At 43.1% G+C, this 15,109-nt stretch overlaps 1 protein-coding gene across 1 annotated transcript in view; it reads right to left on the reverse strand.

Annotated features, from left to right (window-relative positions):
- LYST (lysosomal trafficking regulator) overlaps nt 1–15,109 on the reverse strand; it is a 556,878-nt gene that overhangs the window by 158,416 nt on the left and 383,353 nt on the right. The window contains 2 exon segments of the mRNA XM_044290763.1: nt 669–745; nt 2,285–2,461. Of these exon segments, the coding sequence (XP_044146698.1) occupies nt 669–745; nt 2,285–2,461 (254 nt within the window).

Raw genomic sequence — 15,109 nt, forward strand, 5'->3', positions numbered from 1 at the left:
AAAGTTATGTGTACCCAAAAATGGCACTACTAAAAACTACAACTTGTCAAAAAACAAGTCTATGATGAAAAAAACCAAGAAAACTCCTTCATCAGTAAGGCCTAAAACAGGCAGGTCACGTACATCTTAACTGTAATATGAAAAACTAGGAGGATATTTATTAAGACCAGCGATTTAGACACTGGTCTTAGTCCCTCTGTGCTGCTCTGGAAGCACAGCCCTCTACATAACGTTGGCACTTACTCCAGCAGGCCATGCAACATACTAAAATCTACGCCAGCTCCCTTGCTAGCATAGATTTAAGTAATTTTCCACACCAAAAACTGGCGTAGAAAAAGACCCCTTTTCTCGGCAGTCTGTAAAAGTGGTGTGAGCAGCAAAAGTCGCAGATTTAGTTGAAAATAATAACAAAAACATTGCAACAAAATGTGCGACATTAATACACCAAAATGTGGCGTAGAATTCATAATAAATGCCTCCTCCCTCCTGCAAATGTTTAAACTGGTGCTACACTCAGACTTTTGACATCTAACCATGTAACACTTTGTGCAGATCCAACCTAAAAGATTTCAAATCAATACAAAATGTTAGATTTCATAGTAAAGAAGCAATTAGTAACAAGATGATTGACAAATAAAGCTCATCTCAATAAATATATATTTTCTTACTTTTGCTGATTGTTTACAATAGTTTTCTTCCAAGCTGCTTTATTTGCAAGTTCTTCCTTCTCACATTTTCTCTGTTCCTGGAAGAGAGTTTAAGTTTTAGATCCAAACTGATTTTAATTTTATTTGGTAAAGTTTTTTATTTTATTTTAATTTTAATCATGGCGCATGCTAGGACAACATATCCTTGAAATCAAAGCATTAGCAATAAGTAAAACTGCTACGTAATAATTATATCAATGCATTTCTCAAATTTACAACAAAACAGCTGTAAGGCTATATTCACACTAGCGTTTTTGCTGGATCCGACAGGGTCCAGCAAAAACGCTTTTGTTACTGAGAATACAACCAGCTGCATCCGGTTGACTTTAACATACCCAAGACGGATCCTTCATGAACTCCATTGAAAGTCAATAGGGGAAAAAAAACCTGTTCTCTATTGTGTCAGATTGTGTCATAGAAAACTGATCCATCCCTATTGACTTGCATCGTGGGTCATGACGGAGTCGTTTTGCTCCACATCCCAGGATGGAAAGCAAATCAGATAAACTACAACAATGCCATAGTCACAAAAATTATAGTGCTAATGCTACGCTTATTTATAAAGTGAGATGCTTTTTCCTCTAGGTCTTTGCCATGGCAGCTTGCACCTGTGCACTGAGAGGTGCTGACTAACCCCCTTTTTTTTGCCGGATGGAAAGCAAACCGCAGCATGCTGTGGTTTGCTCTCCAGTAAGAGAACGGAATGTATTTTGGAGCATTCCGTTCTGTTCAGTTACGTTTTGTCCCCATTGACAATGAATGGGGACAAAATTGAAGCGTTTTTAACCGGTATTTAGACCCTATGATGGATCTGAATACCGGAAAATATCAGCTGACAAAATGTTATTGAAAAGGTTGGGTCAAAAAAGCAAGTCCCTAGAAACATAGGTCCCAAAACATATTAAAAAAGAAAAGAAATGAATCGCACATACAGCTGCTATGCTTTGATCTCATCTCTGCTACTTTTGCAGAAAACAGCGCTAAATAGCGCATGTGTACCGCCTCCTATGCTACATGCTAAATGAGGCATTAGTGTACATTTTGATCAAAAGGCATAAGGTCCTACTCTAAAATTGGCACGGCGCTGCACGGCGACCACCAACGCTGTGGCGCCAATCCGGCAGGACCCAGCAGCCAACAGCACCCCTGCTGCCTGACTATGCCAAACCTAGCACTGGGCCCCACCAACCCGCCAGAAAAACAGCACAGGGCTTATGCCTTTGGATCAAAATGTACACTAATCCCTCATTTCGTATGTAGCATAGGAGGCGGTACACGTGTGCTATTTAGTGCTGTTTTCTGCAAAAGTAGCAGGGATGAGATCAAAGCATAGCAGCTGGATGTGCGATTCATTTCTTTTCTTTTTTTTACATATACTAGGTCCCAAAACAGACAACCAACCATGTCAGGGTTGGTGGTTGTGTGGAGACAACTGGAGATTGATGGATGGTTCAGTACAGAAAGGTGAAAAAGATAGTACATAACTTATACTTTTTATATAACCACATGTACTACTGATCAAAATAAAAAAAGGTAACAGAACCATACAGCTAACTAAAAATGTTAAGTTCTCAGACCTCTTTGGAAGTCTTAAGTAGATCCATCTTTAGTGGAGCGTTTGGAGGAATACATTTATAACCAGATTTCTTTAAAGCACTCATTAGTAAGGTTCCCATGGTTTGGTCTTCTTTGGTCAAATCTTCCTTGTGATTGTACATCAATTCAAACAAATACAGAGCCATCTTAGGTCCATGCTGAAAGAGTGAAAAGTTCTTACTTATTTCAAATTCCATAAGAGACAAAAAAAAAGCTAAATCAGCATTTTAATATTTGCATATGCACATACTTATAGTAGTGCTGAAGTGTGAATTTTCTATATTAATGAATACATTTGTCCTAAAACTACATCAGATTTTTAATTAAGTCCTAAAGATAACCAAATCAAACAAACAAGTCAAAAATATTAAATTTAACATTTACTTGCTCAGGAAAATGATCCAGTATCACATGTCTGAGTGGCAAAAGTATGTAAACGTTTAGGATTAGAAGATAATTTGTAGGTGAAATTAGAGCCAGGCGATTTCAAACAATAGGATGACAATAAGGTGCGGGTGGGTGACCAAATGGGCTGGTGTACTTAGAGCACTCCCTGCACTCAATAGCAGTCTTTACCACCCAGCACACCAGGCAATTGACCGTCACCACCCAGCACACCACGCCATTGGTCAGTGACCAGCTGATACCGTTAGCGCTTCTGAATTTCTGGGGTGTGATGGATAGTGATTGATGATGGATCAGGTTCAGAAGAATGATGTTGAAGAGGTGAATGGAGTAGAGTTAGATTAGGAGATGTGATATGCCATCCTAAAAAGATGTGTTTTAATGTGAAGGTTGTTAACCTAATTGCTTGGGGGAGGATGTTCCAGAGAACAGGTGCAGCTCGGAAGAAATCTTATAGTTCTGATAGTGCATCCAAATGGTGGATGTTAGTTGTAAATCATTTGCAAAGTGTAGAGCACAGGTAGGGTGGTAGAAAGAAATGAGGGAGGAGATGTAGGGGTGCAGAACTGTATCCTATACTGTATGGGCAACCAATGCAATGACTGACACAGGGTGGAGGCATCAGAATAACTGTTAGATGAGCCTGGCTGCTGCGTTTAGGATGGATTAGAAAAGGGAGAGTTTGTTTATTTTTAATTCTTTATTTAACCCCTTAAGGATCGGACCAGTTTTCACCTTAAGGACCAGACTGATTTTTGCAAATCTGACATGTGTCACTTTATGCTGTGATAACTTTAAAACGCTTTACTTACCCAAGCCAATCTTAGGCTATTTTCTCGTCACATATTGTACTTCACGACAGTGGTAAATTTACCAACAATTTGGAAAAAATTTCAACTTTCCAAACTTGCTTTTAAAACAGATAGTGATACCTCATATAATAGTTATTACTTTACATTTCCCATACATCTACTACATGTTTGGATCATTTTGTGAATGACATTTTATTTAGAAGGCTTAGAAGTTTAGAAGCAACATTTCCAAAACCCACTTTTTAAGGACCAGTTAAGGTCTGAAGTCAATTTGTGAGGCTTACATAATAGAAACCACCCAAAAATGACCCCATTCTAGAAACTACACCCCTCAAGGTATTTCAAAACAGATTTTACAAACATTCTTAACCCTTTAGGTGTTCCACAAGAATTAATGGAAATTGGAGATTAAATTTCAGAATTTAACTTTTTTGGCAGATTTTCCATTTTAATTTTTTTCCGCTAACAAAGCAAGGGTTAACAGCCAAACAAAACTTAATATTTATTGCCCTGATTCGGTAGTTTACAGAATCACCCCATATGTGTCCGTAAAGTGCTATATGGCCACACGGCAGGGCGCAGAAGGAAAGGAACGCCATATGATTTTTGGAAGGCAGATTTTGATGGACTGTTGTTTTGACACTGTGTCCCATTTAAAGCCCCCCTGATGCACCCCTAGAGTTGAAACTCCAAAAAAGTGACCCCATTTTAGAAACTACTCCCCTTAAGGTATTCAAAACTGATTTTACAAACTTTGTTAACCCTTTAGGTGTTCCACAAGAATTAATTGAAAATGGATGTGGAATTTCAGAATTTCACTTTTTTGGGCAGATTTTCAATTTTAATAATTTTTTTCCTGCTAACAAGGCAAGGATTAACAGCCAAACTAAACTCAATATTTAAAGATAGATAGTGGGCGCAATATAGATAAACTGAGATTCCACTTGAATAACATTGACAGAACATCAAAGAATGTCAAGTCTTCAAATAGCAATAAAAATACCAGAAAGGCAAAGGAAAACAAAATGGTATATCTTATGCAGCATGACAAGTCTTCATATAACATAGATGCCAAATAGACTATGGAGAAATATTGGTAACAAAAAGCTGTCAATGGACAGAGGGGAGACACCGACAAGAACATATGGACATGGGAGGGGAGATTGAGGAAAGGAGGGGAAGACAGAGGGATTGAGAGGGAAAGAAAGAAAAAGAAAAAGGAAGAAACCCAACTATTAAAGGGGTAGTCCAAGTTATATTTATTGATAACCTATCCTCAGGATAGGTCATCAATATCAGATCGGAGGGGGTCCGACACCCGGCACCCCCTCCGATCAGCTGTTTGAAGAGAAGGCGTGCGCGGTGTCAGCGCTGCCTCCTCTTCACTGTTTACCTTCTAGCCGTTGCATCTGCAGTGGTGAGCAGGTGTAATTACACCCAAGCCGTCCCATTCATTTCAATAGGAAGGCTTGAGTGTAATTACACCTGCTCACCACTGCAGATGCAACGGCTAGAAGGTAAACAGTGAAGAGGAGGCAGCGCTGACACCGCGCACGCCTTCTCTTCAAACAGCTGATCGGAGGGGGTGCCGGGTGTCGGACCCCCTCCTATCTGATATTGATGACCTGTCCTGAGGATAGGTCATCAATGAATATAACTTGGATAACCCCTTTAACAATCCATAAGTTTCCACTAGGCCAATAAGGCCTGATATTCTAGCGAGCTCTGGAACACAAACCACCAGGTCCAAGAGGTAATGAAAGCCTCATGGGTATGTCTCAGAAGAGCAGTGACTGTCAGCTCCTCCATTCTCCTGAGGTCTTCCACCTTGTGAACCCAAAGATCTACAGAAGGTGGGGAGGGTGACTTCCACCTGACCGGTATGCGTGCCAGAGCAGCACTTACCAAATGTCCTAAGATTGACTTACTGAAGAGAAGAGTGGGTAAATCCAAAAGGAATAGCAAAAAGAATCCAGGGGTGTTAGGTATGGAGAACAGAAAAATTGAAGAGAAGGTCTTGTGCACCATTTCCCAGAACTGCCTGACCTTGCTACAAATGCCATAACATATGAATAAAAGAGCCTTGAGCTGATTCACATCGCCACCATCTAGACGGTAATTTGTAACCTGCTTTCTGAAATTTGCCTAGTTATAGAGGATTTGTGTGTAAATCGAACAGTTTCGGACATTGGTCAGAGGAGATGTACGTTTCCAGATCAGAGGCCCATTGGTCGATGTAAGGAGGGCGAAAATCCAATGGTGGCAACACCAAAACCTTATGGAATTCAGACAGGGAATGCTGGTATACACACGAGCCAATACACACTTTTTCGAAAGGAGTGAGAGGCCTATCAAATCCTGGAGCCATGGGAATAGTAGATAGGAAATAAGACAGCTGCCTAATTCTCAAAGGCCCCTAACGCACAGGGGTCAGAGAGATTCATTAGTTCAAGTTATGTAAACCACCTTCCTGATGTTCTAAAGTAGGGGGCTCGACACTTACCCCCCTAGGTGCCAGGTTGTAAATGGGCCAGGAGAGCAGCTGCCTAGAAAATCTGGGTGTTGTAGAACTGGAAACAGTGGGGATGGCGCTGACAAAATCATAGTCAGGCTAGCGTTTTTGCAAAAGAGAAGCAGGGTAGGGCCTATAGTAGGATGGGTAGAAAGTGAATTAGGGATCTGGGACATTGCCCAAGGTAAAAGAGCAATAGGGGGGTCCGGGAACACAGATGTTTAATGGTAACCAATTGTTTAAAGGAAGCGTGAAGGCACCAATCCATGACTCGCTGGAGCACAGTAGCTGCATAGTACTTGCACAGATCTGTTATCCCCAGACCCCCCTGCTCTCCTAGGGCTATGAAGTAAGGTATGAGCAAGTCATTGGCCTCTTACCTGCCCAGATAAACTTAAAGAGATCTCGGTGGGCAGTAGCAAAGAAACTTGAGGGTAACTTTATAGGAAGGGTTTGAAAGAGGTATAGTAGACAAGGAACATCCCTCTTAAATATGACACAGCAGCCATACCATGTGTATAGTCCCTTAGACCATCTATTGAGGTCCTCTCTAATCCAACATAGAAGGGGGGCATAATTCCTGCAGTACACCTCTCTCAGATCCCGTTGAATCCAAGTCCCCAGGTATTTTACAGCTTCAACTTCCCATTTAAATGGAAGGGAGGTGGCCAATGTGAATTCCAGTGAGCCTGATAATGATATATTCAAAGCATCTGATTTCTGGAAACTGATTTTTCAGATTGGCTAAAGTACAGAATTTATGAAACTCTGATCAGGTTCGGGAGAGATGTTAGGGGCCTAATGATTGAAAACATCAGGTCATCCGCATATGCAATCTTAAACTCCTGGCGCCTAAAGAGAGGCCTGCAATGTTAGGATTCATCTGCACTGTACAGAGCAAGGGCTCCAAGGTTAGGACAAAGATCAGGAGGGAGTGGACTGGAGGGTCCCATTTCCTGTGTCGAAAGCACACGACCAGAAACTTTTAACCTTCGTCTAGGTATAGAGGGAACGGATCCAAGCCAGCATGGAGTCACCAATGCCTGCATGCCTACATGCTTCAGGACTGGAAAAAGCCAAGGCCAACTCACTCTGTCAAATGCCTTTTCTGCATCACTGGACAGGAGAAAAAAAGAGGAGTGCTGCAATTTGTCATGGTGGATCCGGTTCAGTACTTTTATAGTATAGCCTCTCTAGATGGGATGAAGCTTACTTGATCAGTATGGTTAAGACCTGATAGGAGAGGGACAAGTTGCGTAGCTAGAATTTCAGCAAACAGCTTTAGGGCTACATTTAGCAGTTGAATAGGGTGGGAACTTACACATGTTGCTGGATCCTTTTCCTCTTTATGAATAATAGTGATATGTGTGTGCGTCATGTCCAGAGGAAATGGACACCCTGTCGCTACCGAGTTCAACACCTTAGTGAGTGGGGCCTTTAACAGAGGTAGATATTTTTTGTAAAAGGAAGCTGGTAGTCTGTCTGGACAAGGGGATTTAGTGGGTTGCATAGATTGTAATAGCTCAGTTAGTTCCTCCTCCGTGATAGGTCTAGCTGAGTAAGGGAGAGCCTCCTGGGGGATTTTTGGAAGACCCAAATCAGACAGGTAGTTACATATAGCCAGATTTAAGTATGGGATATTGGTGTTTGAAAAGGGTAGGCTATATAGAGCCTGATAGTAGTGAGCAAAGGCATCTGCTATCTTATTTGGGTCATTGAGGTTCGAGCCCTGGGCAGTGGCAATCAATGGTACATAGGTTCTCGCTCTTTGTTCCCTTAATGACCGAGCTAGCATCCTACTACATTTGTTACTAAACTCAAAGAAGTGTCATCTGCCTTTGGTCACTAGTGTTTTAGTGCGTATATCAAGTTTCTCCTTGAGTTTTTTGCGAGCCAGTTGCAAGGCAGAATGAGTGACAAGAGCATGAGAGTGCTTATGTGAGTTTGCGAGTAGGGCAACCACAGCTAAATGCTGAGAGATTTCCGCTGGTCTTTTTTTTTTTTCCATCTGGCTCCATGTTTAATGAGCACACCTCTAACCACACACTTGTGAGCAGCCCATACTCTAAGGGGAGAAGTATATTCCACCTGGTTTTCCTCAAAGTAACCCGAGAGAACCATATGGACATGTTCAGAGATTTCGAGATCCTGCAGGGACTCATTCAATCGCCATTGCCAGGACTTAAGGAGCAGGAAGAGAGGATTTCAGTGAAACATGGAGCATAGCATGATCTGAATAGGTCATAGGATCGATGGTGGAGGAGGCAAGAAGGGGTACCGCATAATGCAGCATGAGAAAATAATCCAGCCGAGAGTACACATCCCATGCTGGAGAATAGTAAGTCTACTCATGGGTTTGTGGATTGACCGCCCTCCACACATCAACCAACTGATGGGAGTGAAGGAGGAACTTGAGCCTATGGAGATAACAGAAGGCCATATCAGAGGCTTATCTCAAAATATCCACCAACGGATATATGGCAAAATCTAGGTACCCTACCCTCAGAAAAACTATCAAGTCTAGACAACATTCCCGCTAAGGCAGTAAATTCATTGGTATTGGGAAATACACGTTGGCGAGGGTACAGTATAAAGATGCCCGGCTAGTCGACCCTTCACAAACAGAAATCTTATCATTATTATCTGTCTCAACATCTACCAGTTCCCATGGGGTGGTTCTAGAGAAAAGTATAGAAGGGAGAGTTTAGTGAGGGGTAGAAAAATTAGTAATGAGTTACATAAATCAAGACAAGAATGGATCAAGGCAACAATGAGAGTTTTTTGTGGTTGCCACAGTAAGAAAGGGCCAAATTCTAGAGAAATTTCTGAGGTGCAGGCGACATGAGCAGGAAAACAAAGTGAATATAGGAGGCCAAAGTCAAGCATGCTGCCTAGGTTTTACGGTACTGCCACACACTGAGATGGAGATATCAGGTTCAGGCAGGTTAGATAAAGTAAGTAGTTCAGTTTTAGTGAGATTCAGTTTCAGGTAGCAAGGACTAGTGATGGACGAACATCGGCCGGGACGGTTTGAGAAAGAGATCAAATGTTCGCGAACCGCAAGTTTGCGGCGGGCTCCAGTCACTTTAATGGCAGACGAACCTGAAAAACCTGCAGCTCATATTTTCAGCCACCAAATACTTAGTAGAAGTGCACACATAGTCCCAAAACATGGACAGTGACATACTAGAGGGAAATCTATGACAAAAATTCCAACAAAAAATATGTGTCTTAATCAGGGGACATTTTTATGCATCCTAAAAGGGAAATTCTCTTAAATATGCCCTTTTGCGCTACATAAATGCACTATATAGAAAGTATATTATTGGTATTTACCACCTTCAATCAATTTTTTTGGGGGGCACCAGTAGAAGTTATTTGTTCCAATAACGGTTGTCCCTCTATACACCTGCGGTATCGCAGCAGAACCGCATACAACTGCCGCACAATACAAATGCACTATAATATACTTTCTATGTTAGAAACTATATTATAACATTGTACAAGGAAGGCAATCCATTAGAATATACATAAAGACAAAACGTAACCTTTAATAATTTTACTATTAAGAGTTCATTCAGACGGCTGTATGCTATCCGCAAAAAATGCGGATCAGTTTTTTTGCGGATTAGATGCTGACCCATTCACTTCTTTGGGGCCCTTTTCTATTCCACGGTTCCGCAAAACAAATGAAACATGTCCTATATTTGTCTGTGAAAATCAGGACATGGCCCCATTGAAGTCTATGGGTCCGCAAAAATACTGAATGCTATCCATTTATTTATGGACATGCTGAACTGTCTGTAAAAAAACGGATCCGCATTTTTGCAGCATACGGCCGTCTGAATAAGCCCTAAAAGATATCCCTCAAAATGAAAATAAATTTAATTATTAGGGTCCATTCTCACGTTCGTAAGTGTTTTGCGGATCCGCAAATTGAGGAGCCACAAAATACAGACACTGGCAATGTGCATTCTGCAATTTGCGGACCGCACATCGCCGGCACTATAATAGAAAGTGCCTAATCTTGTCCGCAATTGCAGACAAGAATAGGACATGTTCTATTTTTTGGCGGAAACGGAAACAGGGATGCGGAAGTGCGGATCCGCGAATACGGAAAGCACATTCCAGCCAGATTGAAAATTAATGGATGAATGGACGTGTGAATGGACCCTTAAAGTTGAGCAACACATCAGAAACCATATGTCCTACCATAATCCGGTGGGTTCCAGTGCACATCGATGAATCCCGGAGGGAAAGCAAAAAACATTTATCCCTGGGCTAGATGATGTGGTATTGAAGGACAGGGTGGGCAAAGAACTGTCCCTGATATTGCCCTGCAAGGGGGTGCTATTCTGGCCCTGATAAGAGAGACCCCGTCCAGAACCTTACCCTATATAAAAAGGGCCCTAGTAAGCCCCTAGCCTCTGGTGATCACTATATAGATCTATATGTTTTTGACTCATTTAGGGCTGCAGCTAACGATTTTTTGAATAATCGATTAGTTGTCGATAATTTAATCGATTAATCGGGAAAAACACCAAAATTACAAAACTATGTAAAATTATGTTCAAAGGCCATATTAAAACAAATTGTGGATGGCGCTGTTATGGGGGGAATCTGTGGATGGCGCTGTTATGGGGGGAATCTGTGGATGGCGCTGTTATGGGGGGAATCTGTGGATGGCGCTGTTATGGGGGGAATCTGTGGATGGCGCTGTTATGGGGGGAATCTGTGGATGGCGCTGTTATGGGGGGAATCTGTGGGTGGCACTGTTATGGGGGGATCTGTGGGTGGCACTGTTATGGGGGATCTGTGGGTGGCACTGTTATGGGGGGATCTGTGGGTGGCACTGTTATGGGGGGGATCTGTGGGTGGCACTGTTATGGGGGGATCTGTGGGTGGCACTGTTATGGGGGATCTGTGGGTGGCACTGTTATGGGGGATCTGTGGGTGGCACTGTTATGGGGGATCTGTGGGTGGCACTGTTATGGGGGATCTGTGGGTGGCACTGTTATGGGGGATCTGTGGGTGGCACTGTTATGGGGGATCTGTGGGTGGCACTGTTATGGGGGATCTGTGGATGGCACTGTTATGGGGTTGATTGGATCTGAGCTGAGGCCAATTGGCAGTCTGATCTGAGTCTGATGGGGGCTCTGATCTGAGGCTAATGGAGGCTGTGAGATCTGATGCTTTTAGAGATTAAGAGGTCTGATCTGAGGCTGATGGAACTTGGGGGTCTGATAAGGGTCTGATGAAGAATGGGGATCTAATGAAAAATATTTTATTTTCTTCCTCCAAATCCTAGGTGTATCTTAAAGTACAAAAATACAGTAGTTGTCCTGGATGAAACAAGAGAAGGATTTTCTTTTAATAATGAGGTTATGTTTGAAGGATAATGGGAAGATATCAGAGGAAAGAGAGGTTCAAGATTTTACTTAGATGAGTAGTGACAGCTGGGTAAAGAGATTGGTGGAGGTATTAGAGAATAAGGTCAGAAGGGTCCGACTCCTGGCGCCTCCACTAATCGGCTGTTTAAAGAGAGCTGGAATTCTCTGCTCTGCTTAAATGCTCGCCGCAGCAATTATAGTGGTGAGCAGGTGTAAGCACAAGTATGACATCACCATTCACTTCTATAGGATGGCTCTGTAGTATCCACTTGAACAGACAGAGCCGTCCCAAAGATGTGAATGAGGACACCGCATTTGTAATTACACCTGCTCACCGCTGCAACTGCTGCAGCAAGCAGGTAAACCGAGCTGAGAAGGGAGCCTTGTACCAGTGCTGCCGTCTTTTCAAACAGCTGGAATAAGACTCCAACCGATCTGATATTGATGATAAGTCATTAAAAGTAAAAAGTGGACAGTGCCTTTAACCCCCTAAGGGGGTTCGAACCTGGCAGCTTTTCATCCTTTGTCCCTTTCACCCTAATAGAGATCTAGGGCGACCTGTCACAAAGATCAAGACTGACAAACTGTGTGTTATCTTTTTGACGCTCGAGTTCGGCATATCGGGGATTGGGTTCATAGACTACTGGTGAATACACAGTGGTATGTGGGTACATTGGCAATAATGACAAAGTTAAAGGTAGGTGGAGGGTCCATAAAAAGGATCTCAGGGACTTGGGCCACAAGTTTAGGACAAGGACCTCAAAGTTAATATTTTCTGAAATTCTACATGTACCACAAGCCACACTAGAAAGGCAGTGGTATATTAAGGAGGTAAACAAGTGGTGTAAGAAGGAGGGGTTTGGGTTTCTGGACAACTGACCCAACTTCTCTGTTGGCTGCATGGTCTATTGTAGCGATGGGCTACACCTCAAAAGGGAAGGTGAAGCTATTTTGGGGTACAGGATGGCTAGGGTTGAAAAAGAGTTTAAACTAGGGACTGGGGGTGACAACCTTATAAAAGGGAAAGGTAAGTGTAGACAGTGACCTAGGGCTAAGTAATGGAACTGAGGGTGAGGGACTAGAACAGTTTTTAAAGAAAGATGTAGGGTAAAAAAATGTCCCCAAGCCTCTTGAATGTATAACATTGGTGAACTGGAATTAGTAATGTCTGAGAAGGAATATGACATAGTGGTAATAATTTGGACATGGCTGGATGACCGCTGTGACAGGACGGCTAACCTACAGGATTACAGAAAGGATCACACAATAAAAGCACAGAGGATGGGGAATGGATATTGCGGATGTGCTAGCGGCGATCTAGCAGCCCATGTCCTCAGCTCAATAACTATAATCCAGGTGACAGGTTCCCTTTAAAGGGAACCTGCAATGTTGAACATGGTGTCTGAGCTGCAGGCTTGATATATAGTTTTATGGGAAAAGATTCAGTAATGCTGGTCATTTATACATTTAATATCCTGCTCATTCTGGGCTTTGAAGTCAAGGAGGCAGTTCTATCAGTGACTGACAGCCTTCCCTCTAGGACTATGCATATAGAGATAGCTGTCAATCACTGATAGGGCCGGCTTCCAGGTGCTAGCTGAATGCCGTAGTGAAGCAGGGAGCTGTCAGCTCCTTGCTTCACTATGAAGCAGCCTGTGCTCTCCAGCAGCAGGCACGATGTAGTGACACATTGTGCCTGCTGAGCTCTGTGCAAAGAGCGCACAGGACGGGAATCTGCCTGTGCGCTCTCCAGCTCAGCAGGCACGATGATGTCATCACACCGTTCCTGCTGGTGGACAGAGCAATTACTGGATGGGGCACTAAGGGGGCAGAACTACTGGATGGGCGAAATATGGGTCAGCATTACTGGACTGGTGGCACTAAGGGTCTTCATTACTGGATTGGGGGCACTAAGGGGCAAAAATACTGGATGGGGCACTAAGGAGGCAAAACTATTGGATGGGGCACTAATGGGGCAAAACTACTGGATAGGGGCACAAAGGCGTCAACACTACTGGATGTGGCACTAAGGGTCAGCATTACTGGACTGGGGGAACTAAGGGGGCATAACTACTGGATGGGGACACTAAGGATCAGAATTACTGGATTGAGGGCAGAGGGAGCAAAACTACTGGATAGGGAACTAAGGGTCAGCGTTACTGGATTAGGGGCACTAAGGGTCAGCATTACTGGATTGGGGGAAAAACTACTAGATGAGACACTAAGGTTCAGCATTACTGGATTGGGGCAAAAAAGGGGCAACACTATTGGATGGGGGACTAAAGGGGCAGGACTACTAGATGGGGGCACTAAGGGGGTATAATTACTGGATGGGGGCACTAAGGGTCAGCATTACTGGATGTGGCACTATGGGTAAGCATTACTGAAAGGGGCACTAAGGGGGGGACTACTGGATGGGGCACTAAGGGGGGGACTACTGGATGGGGCATTAAAGGGGCGGAACTATTGGATGGGGGCGCAAAGGGGAAAAACTACTAGATAGGTGGCAGAGAGGACAGATCTATCAGATGGGAGCACCAAGTTAGCATCACTAGAGGGACACTAAGGAGGCATTTTACTGTTTGGGGACACTTAAAGGGCTTAACTACTGTATGAGTGCACTAATGGGGCATAAATACTGAGGCGACACTTGAGGACATAACTAGTGCACTATGTGGGCATAATTACGGTGTGTGGGCACTAAGGGTGTGTAAATACTGTGTTGAGCCACTTAAGGGGCATTCTACTATGTGAGGGCACTAACATTGCATTCTTACTATTTGGGGGCATATGCTGCAGCTGAAACATTCTGCAGATGTCGGAAAGGGCTCTTCTGGACGGGCTTAAATCTGCAGAACGTTGAAGATGGCGCAATATTTTTGCACCACTTACATCACAAAAAAGTGCCAAATGGTGAGGCAGGTAACAAGCAGTTTCCTGCTGCACTATTTGGAGGGTGCAGAACATGAGGTACAAAAGAGGAAGAGGCACTATATAGAGGGGGCATAGATCCTGGCATTATATACAAGGGACACTATATATAGTGGACACAACACATGTGGCACTATATACAGGGGACACAAAGCATGAGGCTATATATACATGGCACACAGAGTGTGTGGCACTACCATTAAGAGCACTGTGTGTGGTGCTTTATTTTCAGGGGACATAGCATGTGAAATGACTGTATTTAGGGGAACAATGTATGCTGCTATTATATTGAGGGTACAGTATGTGGCACTAAGATGATTTTGTGTATATAGGCTGCCAATGTGTTAGTAAAGCAAGAAGCTGAAGACTTCTCGGTGGCAAACTCTGTAGAGCCAAGTTATGGCGCAGAGAAGTCATCATGGTGTCTGAACTGGATGGAAAAATGAGGAAAGAAGAACTCAGGTGGAGATATCACCTGTAAGTCACTAAATGTAAATGTTTATTCCGCCACTGACTGGGTCTGATCAGTGCTGTAGTCACTTATATGGTCCACAACGTGATGATGGGTGGTAGCATTTTCTTTTGTGAATAAACCACTCCCAGCATACCTTTACACATGGCCAGGCCATGCTGGGACCTGTAGTTTCACATACTTATATGTCAAGGGCTAACCTGAATATGCAAATTATATCTTTATTGAGCTGTTTTTGAGCTGGTACTGTCTATGTATATACATTGTATTGGTTCTCCTGCTGA

The sequence above is a fragment of the Bufo gargarizans genome, chromosome 4, assembly GCF_014858855.1.
Source record: "Bufo gargarizans isolate SCDJY-AF-19 chromosome 4, ASM1485885v1, whole genome shotgun sequence".
Taxonomy (NCBI): Eukaryota; Metazoa; Chordata; class Amphibia; order Anura; family Bufonidae; genus Bufo; species Bufo gargarizans.